General features: G+C 39.4%; 1 protein-coding gene across 1 annotated transcript in view; it reads left to right on the plus strand.

Moving 5' to 3' along the window:
* Positions 1-5,908: 5,908 nt before the first annotated feature.
* Positions 5,909-21,028, plus strand: part of HRH3 (histamine receptor H3) — a 41,166-nt gene continuing 26,046 nt past the window's right edge. Inside the window, exon 1 of the mRNA XM_070744287.1 lies at positions 5,909-6,146. Coding sequence (XP_070600388.1) covers positions 5,909-6,146 — 238 coding nt within the window. The remainder of the gene's footprint in view (positions 6,147-21,028) is intronic.

Here is a 21,028-nt window from a genome sequence, read left to right on the forward strand (position 1 = left end):
TCCTGAGGAGGATGAGCCAGGCCCATCTTGGCAATCTGGGCCAGTGGTTTTGCCAGTTGATGCAGAGAGTGAGAGGGAAGGAGAAATAGACCAGGATGAACCTGAAAAGACCACCAGAGGTGGCAGATATGGCAATGACAGTAGGGTCTGACTTAGAGGAAGAGGAAGACTATGAGCCTTTGTTAGATGTCTGCTTTAGAAGACTAAGAAAACGAATGCATGAATTTGGCCTGTATAAATGATGCTTTCTATATAAAAAGGTTGCTTTAAAATATCAGTGAATGGATTCTGCATAGGTCCAGGATAGATTATGTTCATTCATATAACATCATAATTGGGAGAGCTGCAATTGGTTAGCAGTCAAGTTTTAGAATGCTACGTGGTTTAATGCTTTAACTGTCTTTGAGGTCACCTTCTCTGAGTTGAATCAGACTGTCAACACCAAATTGAACCCAGCAGAAGTCATTTTCCTAGTTCATCATTGGGAGTGGGGAATGAGCTGGGAAATGCCTTACTAGACACAACATAGATCTTTGTCATGGGAAACAAAGATGATCTCCCAGGGGACAGACGAAGGAGAAGAAGAGTGCCTGAGGAACCCACCAATTAACCAAGTTGGCCAATGTAATTCAGTGATACTTGGGGAAGGGATTATTACTGGTTTTAATTATGCTGAAACTGAAGGAAAGATTCAGAGTTGGTTTTCCACTGTGTGTCAATATTATGTACCCAATAAAAAGGTTATTTGAAGAAGCAAGTGGCAAGTAGAGTCCTGATTTGCTTGGGTTCATTAGCAGGAACCTTGACACAGCCCTTCTAAGATCGGGCCCCAGGGGAAGAGCCTTCTCTGTGGCGGCACCGGCTCTCTGGAACCAACTCCCCCCGGAGATTAGAACTGCCCCTACTCTTCCTGCCTTCCGTAAACTTCTTAAGACCCACCTTTGCCGTCAGGCATGGGGAAATTAAACATCTCCCCTGGGCACGTTTAATTTACATAGAAACATAGAAACATAGAAGTCTGACGGCAGAAAAAGACCTCATGGTCCATCTAGTCTGCCCTTATACTATTTTCTGTATTTTATCTTAGGATGGATATATGTTTATCCCAGGCATGTTTAAATTCAGTTACTGTGGATTTATCTACCACATCTGCTGGAAGTTTGTTCCAAGGATCTACTACTCTTTCAGTAAAATAATATTTTCTCATGTTGCTTTTGATCTTTCCCCCAACTAACTTCAGATTGTGTCCCCTTGTTCTTGTGTTCACTTTCCTATTAAAAACACTTCCCTCCTGGACCTTATTTAACCCTTTAATATATTTAAATGTTTCGATCATGTCCCCCCTTTTCCTTCTGTCCTCCAGACTATACAGATTGAGTTCATTAAGTCTTTCCTGATACGTTTTATGCTTAAGACCTTCCACCATTCTTGTAGCCCTTCTTTGGACCCGTTCAATTTTGTCAATATCTTTTTGTAGGTGAGGTCTCCAGAACTGAACACAGTATTCCAAATGTGGTCTCACCAGCATTTATACATGGTATGCTTGTGTGTGTGTCTGTTAGTATATGGGGTTTTTCTTAAATCTTTAAATATTTTAATTAATTGGATTATCATGATTGTTTCACTTGTTGTGAGCCGCCCTGAGTCTTCGGAGAGGGGCGGCATACAAATCCAAATAATAAATAAATAAAATAAATAAATAAGCTCAGAGAACGGACTGTTACCAAAACTTATAACTTGAATTATGAATATTCTCAACAATTTCTATGTATATAACAGCATTCTTTAAATCCTGGAGTGAATGTCGTAGAAGACCATTTCTCCATTTTTCTGGAGTTCAGAATATCAAAAAATAGGTTTATGGCAGACCTCGGGGGTTGCAATGTTTTAATGGTATTCACTTTGATATTATGTTTAATGTAGTTAAGTTTTTGTAATGTGTAGGATAAAGAGGATAAAAAGTACATATTATTAGCATTTTTTTCTCTGAATTTTAACAAATCAAAGAGATATCATTAATTCACAACAGTCACAATTCAAAGTGTTGGTTATGACCCATAAATCCCTTCATGGCACCGGACCAGAATATCTCCGGGACCGCCTTCTGCCGCACGAATCCCAGCAACCGGTCAGGTCCCACAGAGTTGGCCTTCTCCGGGTCCCATCGACTAAACAATGTCGTCTAGCGGGACCCAGGGGAAGAGCCTTCTCTGTGGTGGCTCCGACCCTCTGCAATCAGCTCCCTCCAGAGATTAGAACTGCCCCTACCCTCCTTATCTTTCGTAAACTCCTCAAAACCCACCTCTGTTGTCAAGCGTGGGGGAACTGAGACATCTCCCCCTGCCTATGTAGTTTTAGTGCATGATATGACTGTATGTATGTTTTTTATATTGGGGTTCCTTGTTTTTAGATTTTTTAAATGTACAATTGCTATTTTAGATTTTAAATTATTAGATTTGTCAATACATATTGTTCTTTATCACTGTTGTGAGCCGCCCCGAGTTTGCGGAGAGGGACGGCATACAAATCTAATTTAAAAAAAATAATAATAATAATAATAATGATAATAATAATAATAATAATAATAATAATAATAATAATATTTTAGGCATTGATTCTGTGTGTTTTACTGCTTTACTGTACGTTGGAAGAAATATAAAGAAAATTTTATTCCCCCCTCCAAAAAAAAGGGGGTTTGGAGAGATAGATAGATAGATAGATAGATAGATAGATAGATAGATAGATAGATAGATAGATAGATAGATAGATACTGTAGATGGATGGATGGATGGATGGATGGATGGATGGATGGAGTACACACAGTTTTTTGAGCTTCATTACTGAAATCTAATAGACTTTTTTCAGTAATATTTTGTTCCATATTTAAGAATACAGTAAAATAAAAAAACTAAACCGGATCTACTTTCTCCATCGAAGTATAATCTGATACACACTTAATCCTACTTACTGAATTCAGACAGTTGAACTACAAATGGCCCATGTTCAAAAATGCATTACACACACATATGGTAACCACTAACCAAGCTTAGCATGTTGCAGGAATGAATCTACTACCTCTTTACCCGATGTAGATAAACACGCAATGGGCTTTGGATACTATAAGTGCTATATATAAATCAAATGGCTGAGGCTTCATGATGTTTCAACAGTGATCACTCATAAGTGCCTTTCCTGACAGAACAATCAATCAATGGAATGACTTGTCTCCAGAGGTTGTGGGTGCTCCGTCACAGAAGGTTTCCAAGAAGAGACTGGACAGCCATTGGTCTCAAACGTTACAGGCTTTCCTGCTTGACCAGAGAGTGGGATCAGAAGACCTCCAAGGTCCCTTCCAACTCTTATTGCTATTTTGCACATATACAACCACACATAAGCAGACTGTGTTGACACAAATCACTATTTGAGGTCATGAAAGGAGACATTGGCACAATGTCTTAAACATGGTTAGCGTTACTTCTTTTAAGTTCCTTTTGGCTAAGCATATCATCAAACCCAGGCCATTAAATTGCTTATGGCTTATTCAATTATCTGTATAATTTCATTCAGAAACTGATATTAACCATTCACAGTGTGTGTGTGTGTGTGTGTGTTTGTTTATATTTCTATGCCTCCCAATTCTCTAGGGACTCACAACAAAAAGAAACATGAATCAATATAAAAACATTTCAATTTAAAATAATTGCAGACACCATGGATTGCAATATAGTCATCAATTTGTTCATTTACAGTGTCCCTTTTCTTTTTGTCATTAAACCATTCATTCTTTTCTATGTTCATCTTTTCTTCCTTATTTATTTATTTATTTGTTTGTTTAATTGTTTGTTTGTTGGACTTGTATGCCACCCCTCTCCGTGGACTTGGGGTGACTTGCAACATATCAATAACCAAACAGTATACAATAATACAGGTAAATCCAATTAATATAAACAGTTAATTTAAAACATTATAAAAAGGCTAAACATTAAAATCAGTCATACAATCACAACTGTAAGCATACTAAACATTCAATGGCCAGAGGCTGGGATCTGATGTCCCCAAGCGTGATAGCATAAATAGGTTTTCAGGTTCTTAAGAAAGGCAAGGAGGGTGGGGGCAGTAAGAATATCTGGGGGGAGCTGATTCCAGAGGGCTGGGCCCCCCCCAGAGAAGGCTCTTCTCCTGGGCCCCGCCATCATCTTATCTTCTTGTTCTTTGTTCTCATCATTACAGATGATATTAAGCTCCGGTTTGTCCTTAAAGTCATTGTTGCCCTTTGGCTCTTTTTCTCTTTCCTTTACTGAATGTACTGAATGAGATTACAAGACCTTATTTCCTCCAATCATTTTTTCCCCCTGACTGGGCCTATTGATCATTCATCCACCTTATCCTAAAGCAAACAGACGGGTCCCACTGGTTGACTCGCTCCTACTGCCTGCTTGAGCCCCATTGGGAGATGCTTGAAAGGCAGAGATAAGGGAGTATCTGGGAAGGAGAGGGACAGCATATAAATCCAATAAATAAATAAATAGATGATAGATAGATAGATAGATAGATAGATAGATAGATAGATAGACAGACAGACAGACAGACAGACAGACAGATAGATATGGATGGATGGATGGATGCATAGATAGATAGATAAAATCTCTTCTTTTCACTTAAAGTAATAGGTTGACTTAACATATTAATAATGTATTCTTTTTTCTGTAATGCAATTTGACTTCTTGAACAAGCGGGGTACTGTATTTGCAACCCCAATTTTATGTTAAATGTGTGTCTGTCAATTTTAAGAAAATCAATAAAGTTTATTAAAAAAAGATAGATAGATAGATAGATAGATATGGATGGATGGATGCATAGATAGATAAATAAATAGATAGATAGATAGATAGATAGATGATAGATAGATAGATAGATAGATAGATAGATAGATAGATAGATAGATAGATAGATAGGCAGGCAGGCAGGCAGGCAGGCAGGCAGGCAGGCAGGCAGGCAGGCAGATAGATATGGATGGATGGATGGATGGATGGATGCATAGATAGATAGATAGATAGATAGATAGATAGATAGATAGATAGATAGATAGATAGATATGGATGGATGGATGCATAGATAGATAGATAGATAGATAGATAGATAGATAGATAGATAGATAGATAGATAGATAGATAGATAGATAGATAGAAGAGGAGCAGTGGCTGGCTCTGAAGCTGGCTGAGAAGGCAATGACTGCTCAACTTGACATGGTCCGAAATCACAGCCTAACCCCACCCTCTTAGATTTACTTCGCAATTATTTTCTCCCCGGGCTGAGAAGCAACTTGGCTCCACCCTTTGGAGAAAACTCTTCTCTTTGGCCCGGAGTCAGTCACTTCCGACGCTGAGCAAAGCAGGTGCTGCCAATAGCGGAGTCAGCCCCCACTCACACCCCCTCCGCGTCCTTCCCCGCCGTTCTCTTTCTTTTCCCTTTTCAGGAGAAGAAGTAGGAGGAAGGAGGAAGGAAAGGCTGAGTTTCATGGGGGGGGGGGACTCATAACCTTACAATCTCACGGGGAGAAAGAATAAGAAAGCAAGGGAAAGAAGACTTTTAAAAACCCAACTCGGTTTTAAAAAAATTGCTATTATTTAATTGAAAACTCGAGAAAGAAAACCAACCGCTTAGGATCGACGCTACTTAGCCTGATCTGCTTGAGACTCGGAAAGGAAAGAACCGGCTTAAGGGCGCAATGCCGAAGCGGCTCTCTCCGACTCCCTCCGTCCGCGAGAAGGCAAGTCCCGCTGGGTAGAGCCGTTTCAGTGCCCCTCGGAGTTGGTCGGCTCCAATAAATGCCAATAATCTAGAACCCAAAAGTCCCTGACGATGGCGCCGCGACTTCGTCCGGGCGTTTGAGTCGCGTGGTGCTGAAATGGACAGCGCCCGAGCTCCGAACGATTCGGAGAGCTCGGAGAAAGCGCCCGGAGAAGACCTCTCCGGCCACTTCTCCACCACCTGGACCATCGCCTTGGCGGTGCTGATGGCTTCGCTGATCGTGGCCACCGTGGTGGGCAACGCGTTGGTGATGCTGGCCTTCGTGGTGGACTCCAGCTTGAGGACGCAGAACAATTATTTCCTCCTAAACCTGGCCATCTCCGATTTCCTAGTAGGTAAAGTACTTCGCCTGGTTTCCGCTTCTCTTCCATATACTGTATTGAAAAGCAGAGGGACTGTGGTCAGGTTTAAAGCGTTTTGGAACCTTCGGGGTATATTGGGTTGGGTGGCCCTTCGGCTTTAACATACAACCCCCAGTGTGAGATTTTAGTGTCTGTTCCACCATCATTCTGAGCTTTGTAACAGGTTTTCAACTGGTGGTGTAGGGTTTCCTGCCTAAGCAGGGGATTGGACTAGAAGACCTCCAAGGTCCCTTCCAACTCTGTTATTCCATTCTAATTTTAATTCTAATTCTAATTCTAATAATTCTAATTCAGAATAGAATAGAATAGAATAGAATTCTTTATTGGCCAAGTGTGACTGGACACACAAGGAATTTGTCTATGGTGCATATATTCCATTCCATTCCAGAATAGAATAGAATAGAATAGAATTCTATCTATGGCCAAGTGTGATTGGACACAAAATGAATTTGGTTTTGGTGCATATGCTCTATTCTATTCTATTCCATCTCCTTTGGGGTATCAAGTTGCTAGTCCCCAATTCACCTCCTGGCTGAGTCTTCACTCTGATATACCTGGGGTAGACTCCCAAATCCACCCATATTTGTACCACTGTCCATCTTCAAAGGAGAACATTTGCAGCTCAGGACTGAAACGAGGGGTCCTTGATGCTCTTTGAATTTGGTTTTCTTGATGACTTTTCATTACCCAAGTACTTATGGTGTTACATAGCTTATTATCTATCTATCTATCTATCTATCTATCTATCTATCTATCTATCTATCTATCTATCTATCTATCTATCTATCTATCATCTATCTATCATCTATCTATCTTCTATCTATCTATCTATCTATCTATCTATCATCTATCTATCTATCATCTATCTATCATCTATCTATCTATCTATCTATCTATCTATCTATCTATCTATCTATCTTTATAAGCCTGGGTATAAATTTCTAAGTTTGGGTAATGAAACATCAGAATAACAGAATAAGAGTTGGAAGGGACCTTGGAGGTCTTCTAGTCCAACCTGCTGCTCAAGGAGGAAACCCTGTACTATTTCAGACAAATGGTTGTCCAATCTCTTCTTTAAAACCTCCAGTGTTGAGGCACCCACTACTTCTGGAGGCAAGTCATTCCACTGGTTAATTGTTCTTATGGTTCAGGAAATTTCTCCTTAGTTCCAGGTAGCTCATCTCCTTGATTAATCTGCAAGAAAACAACCATGCTCGGAGAGGATTAAGGACTCTCCACTATTGCTATTTTGCTATTCTGTTGCCTGTGAAATTCCTGAAGAATTTCACGAAAGCTTGACAGCGGGCTGTCATTTATAAGACATTTAACTACGCCCTGCCGATGATTTCTCTGGGCTCAAGGCACACATTCAGCAGGAAGAGGAAAGGAAGAAATATTTCAATATTTGTGCACTGTAAATATTAATGGGTTGTTTGTTAGATTTACAGCAGTTCTTTGCTTCTGAAACAAGGTAATTCACTGTCTCCTCCAATATTTTGCCCCCGTTGAGAGAAAGAATGGGATGAACTGGCCCAGAGTGATTTGGGTATATTAGATTTTCTAATCTAGTGATCCACTGGTTAATTGGATCCAGTTAATCCAGTGATCGACTGGTTAACACAGCCTTTGTTAAAATGGTGAGAGGCTGCAGATGTATTTCTTTGCAGCATCTTTAAAAAGTACAGATTTGGGAAGTTGAAGCTTCAGGTTATAATCCATTTAGATGTATGTAGTAATATTTATTTATTTGTTTATTATTTATGTATTAAATTCACATGCTGTCCACTTCCCCAAAAGTCGACTCTGGTCAGCTTAAACAATATGCTTAAATCTTAAGAAATAAGGACAGCTGCTCATACATTTCAGAGCTGTGAAAATCCTGCCAGCTGTATAAAACATTTTAAAAGTATTGTTAATGATGTTGGAGACTTCCCAAATTGAGGCTGGAGTAGAAAACCTCAAAAGGTTCATTTTTCAACCTGTAATTTAGTGATGTCAATGGGTGGTAAACCACAGCTTTCATCAGCCCAAATCCAATTTGGCTACTGGCTATGTAGATTTTGAATTTCTACCAAATACACTTGGATGACATTGAAGTAAGAAGGTCTATGCTGATTTTTTAAAAAGGCAATCAAATCACAAAATCACCTCCCCTTCTAACAAATAACCTCTGGGCAGAAGTTGAACTTATAACTAATTGAAAATATAACTGGACATTTTTCTTTACCATAGAAACAGTGCTACATAAACATAGAAACATAGAAGACTGACGGCAGAAAAAGACCTCATGGTCCATCTAGTCTGCCCTTATACTATTTCCTGTATTTTATCTTACAATGGATATATGTTTATCCCAGGCATGTTTAAATTCAGTTACTGTGGATTTACCAACCACGTCTGCTGGAAGTTTGTTCTAAGGATCTACTACTCTTTCAGTAAAATAATATTTTCTCATGTTGCCTTTGATCTTTCCCCCAACTAACTTCAGATTGTGTCCCCTTGTTCTTGTGTTCACTTTCCTATTAAAAACACTTCCCTCCTGAACCTTATTTAACCCTTTAACATATTTAAATGTTTCGATCATGTCCCCCCTTTTCCTTCTGTCCTCCAGACTATACAGATTGAGTTCATTAAGTCTTTCCTGGTACGTTTTATGCTTAAGACCTTCCACCATTCTTGTAGCCCGTCTTTGGACCCGTTCAATTTTGTCAATATCTTTTTGTAGGTGAGGTCTCCAGAACTGAACACAGTACTCCAAATGTGGTCTCACCAGCGCTCTATATAAGGAGATCACAACCTCCCTCTTCCTGCTTGTTATACCTCTAGCTATGCAGCCAAGCATCCTACTTGCTTTTCCTACCGCCCGACCACACTGCTCACCCATTTTGAGACTGCCAGAAATCACTACCCCTAAATCCTTCTCTTCTGAAGTTTTTGCTAACACAGAACTGCCAATACAATACTCAGATTGAGGATTCCTTTTCCCCAAGTGCATTATTTTGCATTTGGAAACATTAAACTGCAGTTTCTATTGCTTTGACCATTTATCTAGTAAAGCTAAACCATTTACCATATTACAGACCCCTCCAGGAATATCAACCCTATTGCACACTTTAGAGTCATCGGCAAATAGGCAAACCTTCCCTACCAAACCTTCCCCTATGTCACTCACAAACATATTAAAAAGAATAGGACCCAGAACAGACCCTTGTGGCACACCGCTTGTAACCTGTCTTTGCTCAGAATACTCGCCATTAACAATAACTCTCTGATGTCTACGCTTCAGCCAGTAAAATTTTACTTTTTGATCACTTCACAGCTGGATTCAATTTAACAATTTAAACTTAAAATTATGTATTGCTTGAGGCACAAAACCCTAAATGAATTGACTTAAAAAAGAAAGTCCTTATACTTAAAGAACTCATTTTCAAATTGTAGCAGACCTACTTAAACCCAGCGTTCTTTTTACCCTGCAGGTGGGCCCTTCTCGGTTATGAAATATGTTTGCATCTATAAAGACATGTTTGATTTACATAGAGATGAAAAATTGGGAAAGGACAAACCCAAAGACAGATGTATGAATTGGGCTTGGGAAAAAGCAAGGGGAAAGTTGAATCCATATCACAAGATATGCCTACTGGATCTCCGACTCTATTCTTAAGTTTCACTAAGGGGATGCAGGTAGAATAAAAGAACAATACCCTGTTTCCCCTAAAAGAAGTCACCCCCGAAAGTAAGACATATGAGAGGTTTCGTAGAATTGCCTAATATAAGGCATCCCCCGAAAGTAAGACGTAGGAGATGTTTCGTTTCGCAGCATTCCCAAACAGAACATATATAACACTGCTGTCCCATAAATTGCATCCCAAAACACTGCATCAATCAGATTTAAAACACATCCAACGCGGCAGTAGTACGTAATGGTACGGTAGTAGTAAGAAATTCTTGATAGGATTCAAAGTTTTCTGGTTATGCTGGTTTGTGATGACAACTACTATAAAGTGTTCTGTCGAGCTCTCTGGTAGAATCCTCCCAAAAATGCCCAGATACAATTTCAGACACACACATGTTTGAAAATTCAAAACAATGTTCTTTATACAGAAAAATGCAAATAAACGAAGCACTCTTTTTGTATAGCAAAGAGCACTTGTCTCCAAACAAATTGGTAATTTGTACAAGTCCCTTATCAGTTCTGTGATACTTAGCTTGCAGCTGTGAGGCAATTCACAGTCCTTATTCTTTCACAAAGTGAAACACACTTTGCTCTGGTTTAGTTTCAAAGCGGGGAAAAATCAGCACACAAAGACCAAAGTCAGCAAAGCAGGCATGAAACACAACCATCAGATAATCCTCCACAATGGCCAAACCCACAGGTTGCTATTTATAGCAGCATCACTAATTACCACAGCCCCACCCAACCACAGGTGGCCTCATTTTCTTTGATAATAATCTCTCAGTTGTTGTTGCCTATGCATCGCTTTCCGCATGCGTGGCTGTATCATTAACTCTTGTTCTGAATTCAAGGAGGAGCTAGATAATTGATCTCCTTCTGAGCTGTCTGCCACACTCTCCTCCTCCCTGTCACTCATGTCTTCTTGGTCAGAGGAGCCTTCATCAGCAGATTCCACCAGGGGCAAAACAGGCCTGCAGCATGTTGATGTCTCCCCCACATCCACAGTCCTTGGGGCAGGAGCTGGGCCAGAGCTAACCACAACATAAAGTATATGATAAATGTTCTTTTTTGTTGTTGTTCAGCAATAAACATGAATTCTTCTTTTCTGGGAAATTTTTAAATTTTTTTCTCCACACCAATCACACATGCAATATAATATACCATCAATCTTAAAATACAATACAATAATAAAATTTTTGAATTGGGTATTCATAATCCGTCCGTTGCTACCTCCTGTACTTTTGACATCTGGATAAAAAAATAATCATTCAAATTTCTTATATGCTTTTAAAAAGCTATTAACTAATACAATTTCTTTTAGCTGCTTCTTTTCTTATTACACCTGATCATTTAGGCTGTAATGCTTCAATCTCCTCATTATATTCTTAATATCAATTTTATATATATTTCTTACTTTTATTGTAATTGTCCTTTTAAAAAGAAAAGAAAGAAACCAGAATTCCCAATCATAACAACTAAGTCTTAAATTTTATCTAACTGTTACAGGGATCTAACATATATCAATTCAAAAGGGGAGAAAAATACAAATAATTTGTCCTAAATATCCCAATTAGCCAGATTAATAATAATTCCTTTTAGTAAGTAAATAATTTTTTAAAAAAAAAAAATTAAAAAGAAGAATATCCTACGAAAATAGACTAACAATCCTGGGTCTAGAAAGTCTAGAACTACGGCACCTAAAACACGATTTAAGTATTATCCACAAGAACATATGCTGCAACGTCCTACCGGTCAATGACTACTTCAGCTTCAACCGCAACCACACAAGAGCACGCAACAGATTCAAACTTAATACGAACCGCTCCAAACTTGACTGTAAAAAATATGACTTTAACAATCGTGTTGTCGAAGCGTGGAACTCATTACCGGACTCAATAGTGTCAACCCCTAACCCCCAACATTTCTCCCTTAGACTCTCCACAATTGACCTCTCCAGGTTCCTAAGAGGTCAGTAAGGGGCGTACATAAGTGCACTACTGTGCCTTTCGTCCCCTGTCCAATTGTCTTTCCTTTATCTCATATATCATATATATTTTCTTCCTTTCATATATCTTCTCTTCTATTTTCACTTTTATCCTTATATATATTACTTCATGTTTATTTTCTTCCTATGTATTTGTGTATTGGACAAATGAATAAATAGATAGATAGATATTATTATTATTATTTATTGGATTTGTATGCCGCCCCTCTCCGCAGACAGACAGACAGACAGACAGACAGACAGATAAATAAATAAATAAATAAATAAATAAGAATGTGAATGTGACTTCTTCTTCATTGAAAAAAAATAAGACATCCCCTGAAAATAAGACGTAGCACATCTTTGGGAGCAAAAATTAATATAAGACACTGTCTTATTTTGGGGAAAACAGGGTAGTTGAAAGGGATCTTGTAGTCAAACTCCCTGCTCAGGCAGGAACCCCAATACCATTTCAGACAAATGGATTTCTAAAAAATCTCCAGTGATGGGGCACCTACAACTTCTGGAGGCAAGTCATTCCACTGACTAATTGTTCTAATAGTCAGGAAATTTCTCCGTATTTCTAGATGACTTCTCTCCTTGATTAGTTTCCACCCATTGTTTCTCATTCTGCCTTTCAGATATATTGGTGAATAGTTTGACTCCCTCTTTTCATTGCAACCCCTTAGATATTATAAGATTGCTATCATGTCATCCCCTAGTCCTTCTTTTAATTAAACTAGACTTTTTCTTTTTTCTATTTTCATTTTCCCAGCTGTGGAAGGCTGGAAGTATGCTCCGGTTTCATATTCTTTACTGCATTTTATAGAAAGATAGAACATAAAGTTGGAAATAACATTAGAGACGATCTAAACTCTTATGTACTACAGAAAACCACTACGACAGCATTCCTAAAGAATGACCACCTAATCTTTATTCTTTAACAAAGAAGAGTCTATTACCTTCTGATACAGTTCATTCTGTTGTTTTTATTAGCATTCGCCTTCCTTGATATCCAATTAAAATCTTTTTTGCCCTGTAATATCTGCTAGAAGAAATCTAAACAACTCTCCTTTTCTACATGATAGCCATTCAAATTCTCAAAGACCGCATTATATCTCTTTTACTTTCCCCTCTTCTCCAGATAAACATATCCAATGGCTCCAACCGTTCATCATAAATTCACCACTCTGAGCTTATTCCATTTGGTTGCTTCTCTCTGGGTATTTTCCTCAATGTCCTTCTCCATATATAAACAAATACATGCATGCATGCATGCATGCATGCATGCATACATACTGTGAATGGTTAATATCAGTTTCTGAATGAAATTGCTCATAGAAACATAGAAGATTGACGGCAGAAAAAGACCTCATGGTCCATCTAGTTTGCCCTTATATTATTTCCTGTATTTTATCTTAGGGTGGATCTATGTTTATCCCAGGCATGTTTAAATTCAGTTACTGTGGATTTACCAACCACGTCTGCTGGAAGCATCTACTACTCTTTCAGTAAAATAATAGAATGCCAAGCATTCTACTTGTTTTCCCTACTGCCTGACTGCACTGTTCACCCATTTTGAGACTGTCAGAAATCACTACCCCTAAATCCTCCTCTTCACTTATTTATATTGTATCATCTATAGATTTAGTATTTTCTATTCCTCCAGTCGAGTCATTGATCAATATATTGAAAAGAAGAGGGTTGGGATAAGTTTGTATTCATGTAACATGCCTAACCAGACCTATCTATCTATCTATCTATCTATCTATCTATCTATCTATCTATCTATCTATCTATCTATCTATTTGTCATACAAATATAGTATTGTATTGTAGTGTGTTTAACATAATATAAATATAAAGTAGAGATAGACTGTAACTTCTTGCTTATATAGAAACATAGAAACATAGAAAACTGACGGCCGAAAAAGACCTCATGGTCCATCTACTCTGCCCTTATACTATTTCCTGTATTTTATCTTACAATGGATATATGTTTATCCCAGGCATGTTTAAATTCAGTTACTGTGGATTTACCAACCACATCTGCTAGAAGTTTGTTCCAAGAATCTACTACTCTTTCAGTGAAATAATATTTTCTCACGTTGCTTTTGGTCTTTTCCCCAACTAACTTCAGATTGTGTCCCCTTGTTCTTGTGTTCACTTTCCTATTAAAAACACTTCCCTCCTGAACCTTATTTAACCCTTTAACATATTTAAATGTTTCGATCATGTCCCCCCTTTTCCTTCTGTCCTCCAGACTATACAGATTGAGTTCATTAAGTCTTTCCTGATACGTTTTATGCTTAAGACTTTCCACCATTCTTGTAGCCCGTCTTTGGACCCATTCAATATCCTAAGATTTTTATTAATATTGCTTCTTCATTGCTTATTTGGCCCCTATGACAATCATTAAGTGTTGTACCACATGATTCTTGACAAATGTATATTTTATTTTATGTACGCTGAGAGCATATGCACCAAGACAAATTCCTTGTGTGTCCAATCACACTTGGCCAATAAAAATTCTATTCTATTCTATTCTATTCTAGAAAAGATAAAAATACATAAGGACAGGAACGGTAGGCACAAAGGTGCACTTATGCACGCCCCTTACAGACCTCTTAGAAAAGGCGAGAGGTCTATTGTAGACAACCTAAGGTTGAAGATTTTGGGATTAGGGGAAGAAATAACAGAGTCTGGTAGTGAATTCCAGGCATTGACCACTCTATTGCTGAAATCATATTTTCTGCAGTCTAGTTTGGAGCAATTTACATTTAGTTTGTATCTATTGCATGCTCTTGTGTTGTTGTTGTTAAAGGTGAAGTAGTTGCCAACAGGGAGTACATTGTGATGTATGATTTTATGAACAACAGTTAAATCAGTTCGGAGGCGGCATAGCTGTAAATTTTCTAAACATAGTAATTGAAGTCTGGAGGAGTAAGGTAATTTGTTGCGTGAGGAGAAGTGGAGGACTTTTCTTGTGAAGTATTTCTGGACTCCTTCAATTGTATTAATTGTATTAATGTCTGTTATGCAGTGAGGATTCCATACAGATTCCATACACAACAATAATGTTGTGTTTTACCTTTGTGTTTAATTTGGTTGATATTCCAATTTCCTACCATTTGGGTGTAGGCTTAAGACGTAGCATGATCCGTTCTGCTTAATTTGCCCAGGTTCGCCTGGTGCACCAGTTGCGGTCCTATTTGGACAGGGAGTCATTGCTCACAGTCACTCATGCCCTCATCACTTCAAGGTTTGATTACTGCAACGCTCTCTACATGGGGCTACCTTTGAAAAGTGTTCGGAAAGTTCAGATCGTATAGAACACGGCTGCGAGAGCCATTGTGGGGCTTCCCAGATTCGCCCACGTGTCTACAACACTCCGCAGTCTGCATTGGCTGCCGATCAATTTCCGGTCACAATTCAAAGTGTTGGTTATCACCTTTAAAGCCCTACATGGCATTGGACCAGAGTACCTCCGGAACCGCCTGCTACTGCACGAATCCCAGCGACCGATAGGGTCCCACAGAGTTGGCCTTCTCCGGGTCCCGTCGACTAAACAATGTCATCTGGCGGGCCCCAGGGGAAGAGCCTTCTCTGTGGTGGCCCCAGCCTTCTGGAATCAACTCCCCCCGGAGATTAGAATTGTTCCCACCCTCCTTGTCTTTTGTAAACTACTCAAGACCCACCTATACCGCCAGGCATGGAGGATTTGAGACATCTTTCCCCCAGGCTCCTTATAATTTATGTTTGGTATGTATGTGTTGTCTGGTTTTAATATGATAGGGTTTTAGTTATTTCTTTTAATATTAGATTTGTGCCACTATAATATTGTTTTTATCACTGTTGTGAGCCGCCCCGAGTCTTCGGAGAGGGGCGACATACAAATCTAATAAATTATTGTTGTTGTTGTTGTTGTTATTATTATTATTATTATTATTATTATTATTATTATTATTATTAATGGTTCAGTGATTTGAGCATGCCTTATAAATGCAGCCATAGGATGGAGGCATTTCATGCTTTGAGATGAACACTTTCATCCATGAGAATGCACCATTGTTAGAGCTTGCCAGGTGCGGCGGCAAAATTGCTCCCTTCTTTCTAAAAATGGTATGTTTTCAAAATACTTACGATGGGCTCCTATGGGTACGGTCAGGTGTGCTGACCCGGTAGAAAATTTTTGAATTTTTTTCTTTTTTTACCTTGTGGATTCTGGAAAGGTTTTTCTCATCGCAGTAAATGAGATTGAATATGTATAATTTTCGAAGAGCTGTGTATGTGTATGTGCATATGTATATTTTTGTATTTATAATGCATATTTTTGTATGCCTGTGTGTAATATGTATGTACACATATGGCATATATACATAGATTTAAATAGTATGTTTTGGATGTTCAGTAATAGTAAATAGATAGGGAAATTGTATCGCTTTGAGGCGAGAAGAGGCCAGGCACACTAACCCTAACCCAAACGCTTGATGTGAGTGATGTCATTTTGGCCACCTTTAAGCCAGTCACTTATTATTATTATCATTATTATTATTATTATTATTATTATTATTATTATTATTATTATTATTAATTAGATTTGTATGCTGCCCCTCTCCGTAGACTCAGGGCGGCTCACAACAGTAATAAAAACAATACATAATGACAAATCTAATAATTAGAATCTAAGATAGCAATTATACATATAAAAATCTAAAAGATTTTTTACATAACCTTTAAGACAACCCCAATCACATGATTGTCAAGCCACTACCACCTGGTCACATGACCAACAAGCCACACCTAAAAAATAAGCCACGCCCACAGTGTGGTAGTAAAAATTTTTTGCAGCCCATCACTGGGTAAGAAATACTACTAAATATTGTTTCCCTTAATGGACTACCACTCAATTAAATCTGCTTTCCTTAAAAAGTTAGTCAACAGTTAATGAACATTTTGACTATTAGTTAGATTTCTTATACTCTGGATTTCTTCTGCTTTGGATAATGCATCATGCAACTCCATCCTGGAACAACTTCCTTTTCTTCAAGACACAAATGTTCCATGTTCTTCATTCTTTTTCTGCAACAACAACAGCAATGACGATGACAACAACAACAACAACAACAACAACAATTTAAATCTTCCATTGATGAAACAACCATCTTCATTGCTGCTTTCCCCTCAAAATGTCTTCTAGTACTTCATGTACTAGAAGACATTTTGGGGAAAACAGAATATCCTACGAAAATAGACTAACAATCCTAGGCCTAGAAAGCCTAGAACTATGACGCCTAAAACACAATCTGAGTATTGCCCACAAGATCATATGCTGCAATGTCTTACCAGTCAATGACTACTTCAGCTTCAATCGCAACAACACAAGAGCACGCAACATATTCAAACTTAATACGAACCGCGCCAAACTTGACTGTAAAAAATATGATTTCAACAATCGAGTTATCGAAGCTTGGAACTCATTACAGGACTCAATTGTGTCAACCCCTAACCCCCAACATTTCTCCCTCAGACTCTCCACGATTGACCTCTCCAGGTTCCTAAGAGGCCAGTAAGGGGCGTACATAAGTGCACTGGTGTGCCTTTCATCCCCTGTCCAATTGTCTTTCCTTTCTCTCACCTATCTTATATATAGAAACATAGAAACATAGAAGTCTGACGGCAGAAAAAGACCTCATGGTCCATCTAGTCTGCCCTTATACTATTTTCTGTATTTTATCTTAGGATGGATATATGTTTATCCCAGGCATGTTTAAATTGAGTTACTGTGGATTTATGTACCATGTCTGCTGGAAGTTTGTTCCAAGGATCTACAGTGATCCCCCGTTTATTGCGTCCCCAACCATTGCGAACAGGGTACTTCGCAATTTTTCAACCCGGAAGTCAAAATACCATCTACGCATGCGTGCCCGTTTTTTCTATGGGCACGCATGCGTAGATGGCAACCGGGACATCAGCTGCTGGGCGGCTTCCCTGGGTCTTCCACCTCTTGCTGGCGTCAGCGAGGAGTTTCCCCACCGCCCACGCAAACTCCTCGCTGCCGCCCGCCCTTCGCCCGCCCACGCCGTTCATTCTCGCCGCTTTTGAGCTGAGTCCGGAAGCGAATTCGCTCCCGGACTCAGCTCGAAAGCGCCGAGAGCCAGCGTGGACAAGCCGTTCCTTGGCGCTGGCTATCGGCGCTTTTGAGCTGAGTCCGGGAGCGAATTCGCTCCCAGACTCAGCTCGAAAGCGCCGAGAGCCAGCGTGGACAAGCCGTTCCTTGGCGCTGGCTATCGGCGCTTTTGAGCTGAGTCCGGGAGCGAATTCGCTCCCGGACTCAGCTCGAAAGCGCCGAGAGCCAGCGTGGACAAGCCGTTCCTTGGCGCTGGCTCTCGGCGCTTTTGAGCTGAGTCCGGGAGCGAATTCGCTCCCGGACTCAGCTCGAAAGCGCCGAGAGCCAGCGTGGACAAGCCGTTCCTTGGCGCTGGCTATCGGCGCTTTTGAGCTGAGTCCGGGAGCGAATTCGCTCCCGGACTCAGCTCGAAAGCGCCGAGAGCCAGCGCCCCCCGGACCCCCAACCCGGGTTTGGGGGGCTGCTAGGAAGCCCTCCATGCCGGCGGCAAACAGCCGCGCCGCCCCCAATCTTCGGCTCCTCGCTAGCGCTGTGGGAGTAAAAACACCATCTGCACATGCGCAGATGGTGTTTTTACTTCCGCAGCGCTACTTTGCGAAAACCCGCTCGTTGTGGGGGGTCCTGGAACGGAACCCTCGCAACGAGCGGGGGATCACTGTACTACTCTTTCAGTAAAATAATATTTTCTCATGTTGCTTTTGATCTTTCCCCCAACTAACTTCAGATTGTGTCCCCTTGTTCTTGTGTTCACTTTCCTATTCTCTTCCTTTCATATATCCTCTCCTCTAAGTTCACTTTTACCCTCTTTTATATTATCACGTCTATTTTCTTCCTATGGATTTATGTATTGGACAAATGAATAAATAAAATAAATAAATAAAATAGGCTGAAGAGATCATGACAACATCCTGTGCTATCAAGATCCATTTGGCCGATATCAGTTTTATAGTGTGAAATCTCTAAACAAAAACCCCCAATGTTCATTTTGACAGTCTCAGGATGGAAGTAGAGGGGAGGATTAAGCAAAATAGATCTCTCTGCAGAGTTATTTTTAAATGCTGGACTGGAACAATATTATCCAAGAATATGGATACTAAAAGGGTGCAAAGCTGAAAGGGGGATGGTCAAATTATTTAGAAGCATCAGGGGTCTTTCCAAATTATTGCTCAGGTATAATAAGCCTTACAAAACAATATTTTAATCACACTGAAATTAAAAATGTAAATTCAAGAACTATGCTACGCATGTTTCTCTGAAAATAAGAGCCTGTCGTATATTTTTTTAAAATCCTAAAATAAGTATTTGGTCTTATTGCCATGCACTCAAAAGCCCAATTGGGCTTATTATCAGGGGATATCTTATTTTGGGAGGGAAACAGGGTACTTTGTAGCAGTAATTTGCTTTTATCTTGGGCTCATGTAATACTATAAGAGGTTGATTCCAGAAATCTCAATGCTTGGATTCTTTTCAGCCTGTCATGTAGATTTTGGCATTATATAATATTCTTTTCTGCATGATTCCTGCATATATGAAAGAGCCATCAGTAAAAAAAGCTTTTAGATGACTGCCTAAAAGGTATATAATTGGTTTTTGCTGCATAGCTGGGCATAGGTAGGTTGTATGGATATCATTAGAAATTAAGGAATTCAGATATTATAAAATATTCTCTACCTAAAAGCGTCTGCGCTATACGCAGATTTTCTTTTTTCTTTTCACATTTTCTTTCTTTCTTCATACTTTTATTCCCAACAATCATCCCTTTTCCAACACTTTAAAACTACAGGACATGAAATTGATTTTGACAGTACCAAATTAATTTCCGAAACAGAACACTACAGCAAAAGAATAATCATGAAAGCCATCGAGATAGAAAAACATCCCCAAAATATGAACAAGCGGGATGATACCTCCCGCTTACCAGACATCTGGAAACCAGCCCTCAAACATATCCCAGCCATAGAAACCAGACTCAGAACACACATTGCAAAACAATCAAGTAGCCTGCAAGTTCCGAATGCAAGCCTTCCTACTTCTAGCCCAGCACCTTCACCATTCCAATAGAAGAGAGTATCTGTAGCTCAGGGTTAAGCTGTGGGATCCCTGATGCTCTCTGACCTTGGTTGTTTGTTTGGAGATGTTTCTTTACCCAACAATATTACACTTTTCTAAGAGGTCTGTAAAGGACGTGCATAAGTGCACCATTGTGCCTACCGTTCCTGTCCAACTGTCCTATTATCGTCTTCTTTTATCTAATAGATGCTTGATGAAATAAACAAACAAACAAACAAATAATAAAACCCAAACAAACAAACAAACAAACAAACAAACAAAAACCAGGTAAGAAGAGCAGCAGCATTGATGATGTTACTCATAGGGGAAGGTTTGGTAGGGAAGGTTTGCCTATTTGCCAATGACTTTAAAGTATGCAATAGGGTTGATATTCCTGGAGGCGTCTGTAATAGGGTTGATATTCCTGGAGGCGTCTGCAATAGGGTTGATATTCCTGAAGGCGTCTGTAATATGGTAAATGATTTAGCTTTACTAGATAAATGGTCAAAGCAATGAAAACTACAGTTTAATGTTTCCAAATGTAAAATAATGCACTAGGGGAAAAGGAATGCTCAATCTGAGTATTGTATTGGCAGTTCTGTGTTAGCAAAAACTTCAGAAGAAAAGGATTTAGGGGTAGTGATTTCTGACAGTCTCAAAATGGGTGAACAGTGCAGTCAGGTGGTAGGGAAAGCAAGTAGAATGCTTGGCTGCATAGCTAGAGGTATAACAAGCAGGAAGAGGGAGATTATGATCCCGCTATATAGGGTGCTGGTGAGACCACATTTGGAATACTGTGTTCAGTTCTGGTGACCTCACCTACAAAAAGATATTGACAAAATTGAATGGGTCCAAAGACGGGCTACAAGAATGGTGGAAGGTCTTAAGCATAAAACGTATCAAGAAAGACTTAATTAACTCAATCTGTATAATCTGGAGGATAGAAGGAAAAGGGGGGACATGATCGAAACATTTAAATATGTTAAAGGGTTAAATAAGGTCCAGGAGGGAAGTGTTTTT

This window comes from Erythrolamprus reginae, chromosome 3 (assembly GCF_031021105.1).
Source record: "Erythrolamprus reginae isolate rEryReg1 chromosome 3, rEryReg1.hap1, whole genome shotgun sequence".
NCBI classification, from domain to species: Eukaryota; Metazoa; Chordata; class Lepidosauria; order Squamata; family Dipsadidae; genus Erythrolamprus; species Erythrolamprus reginae.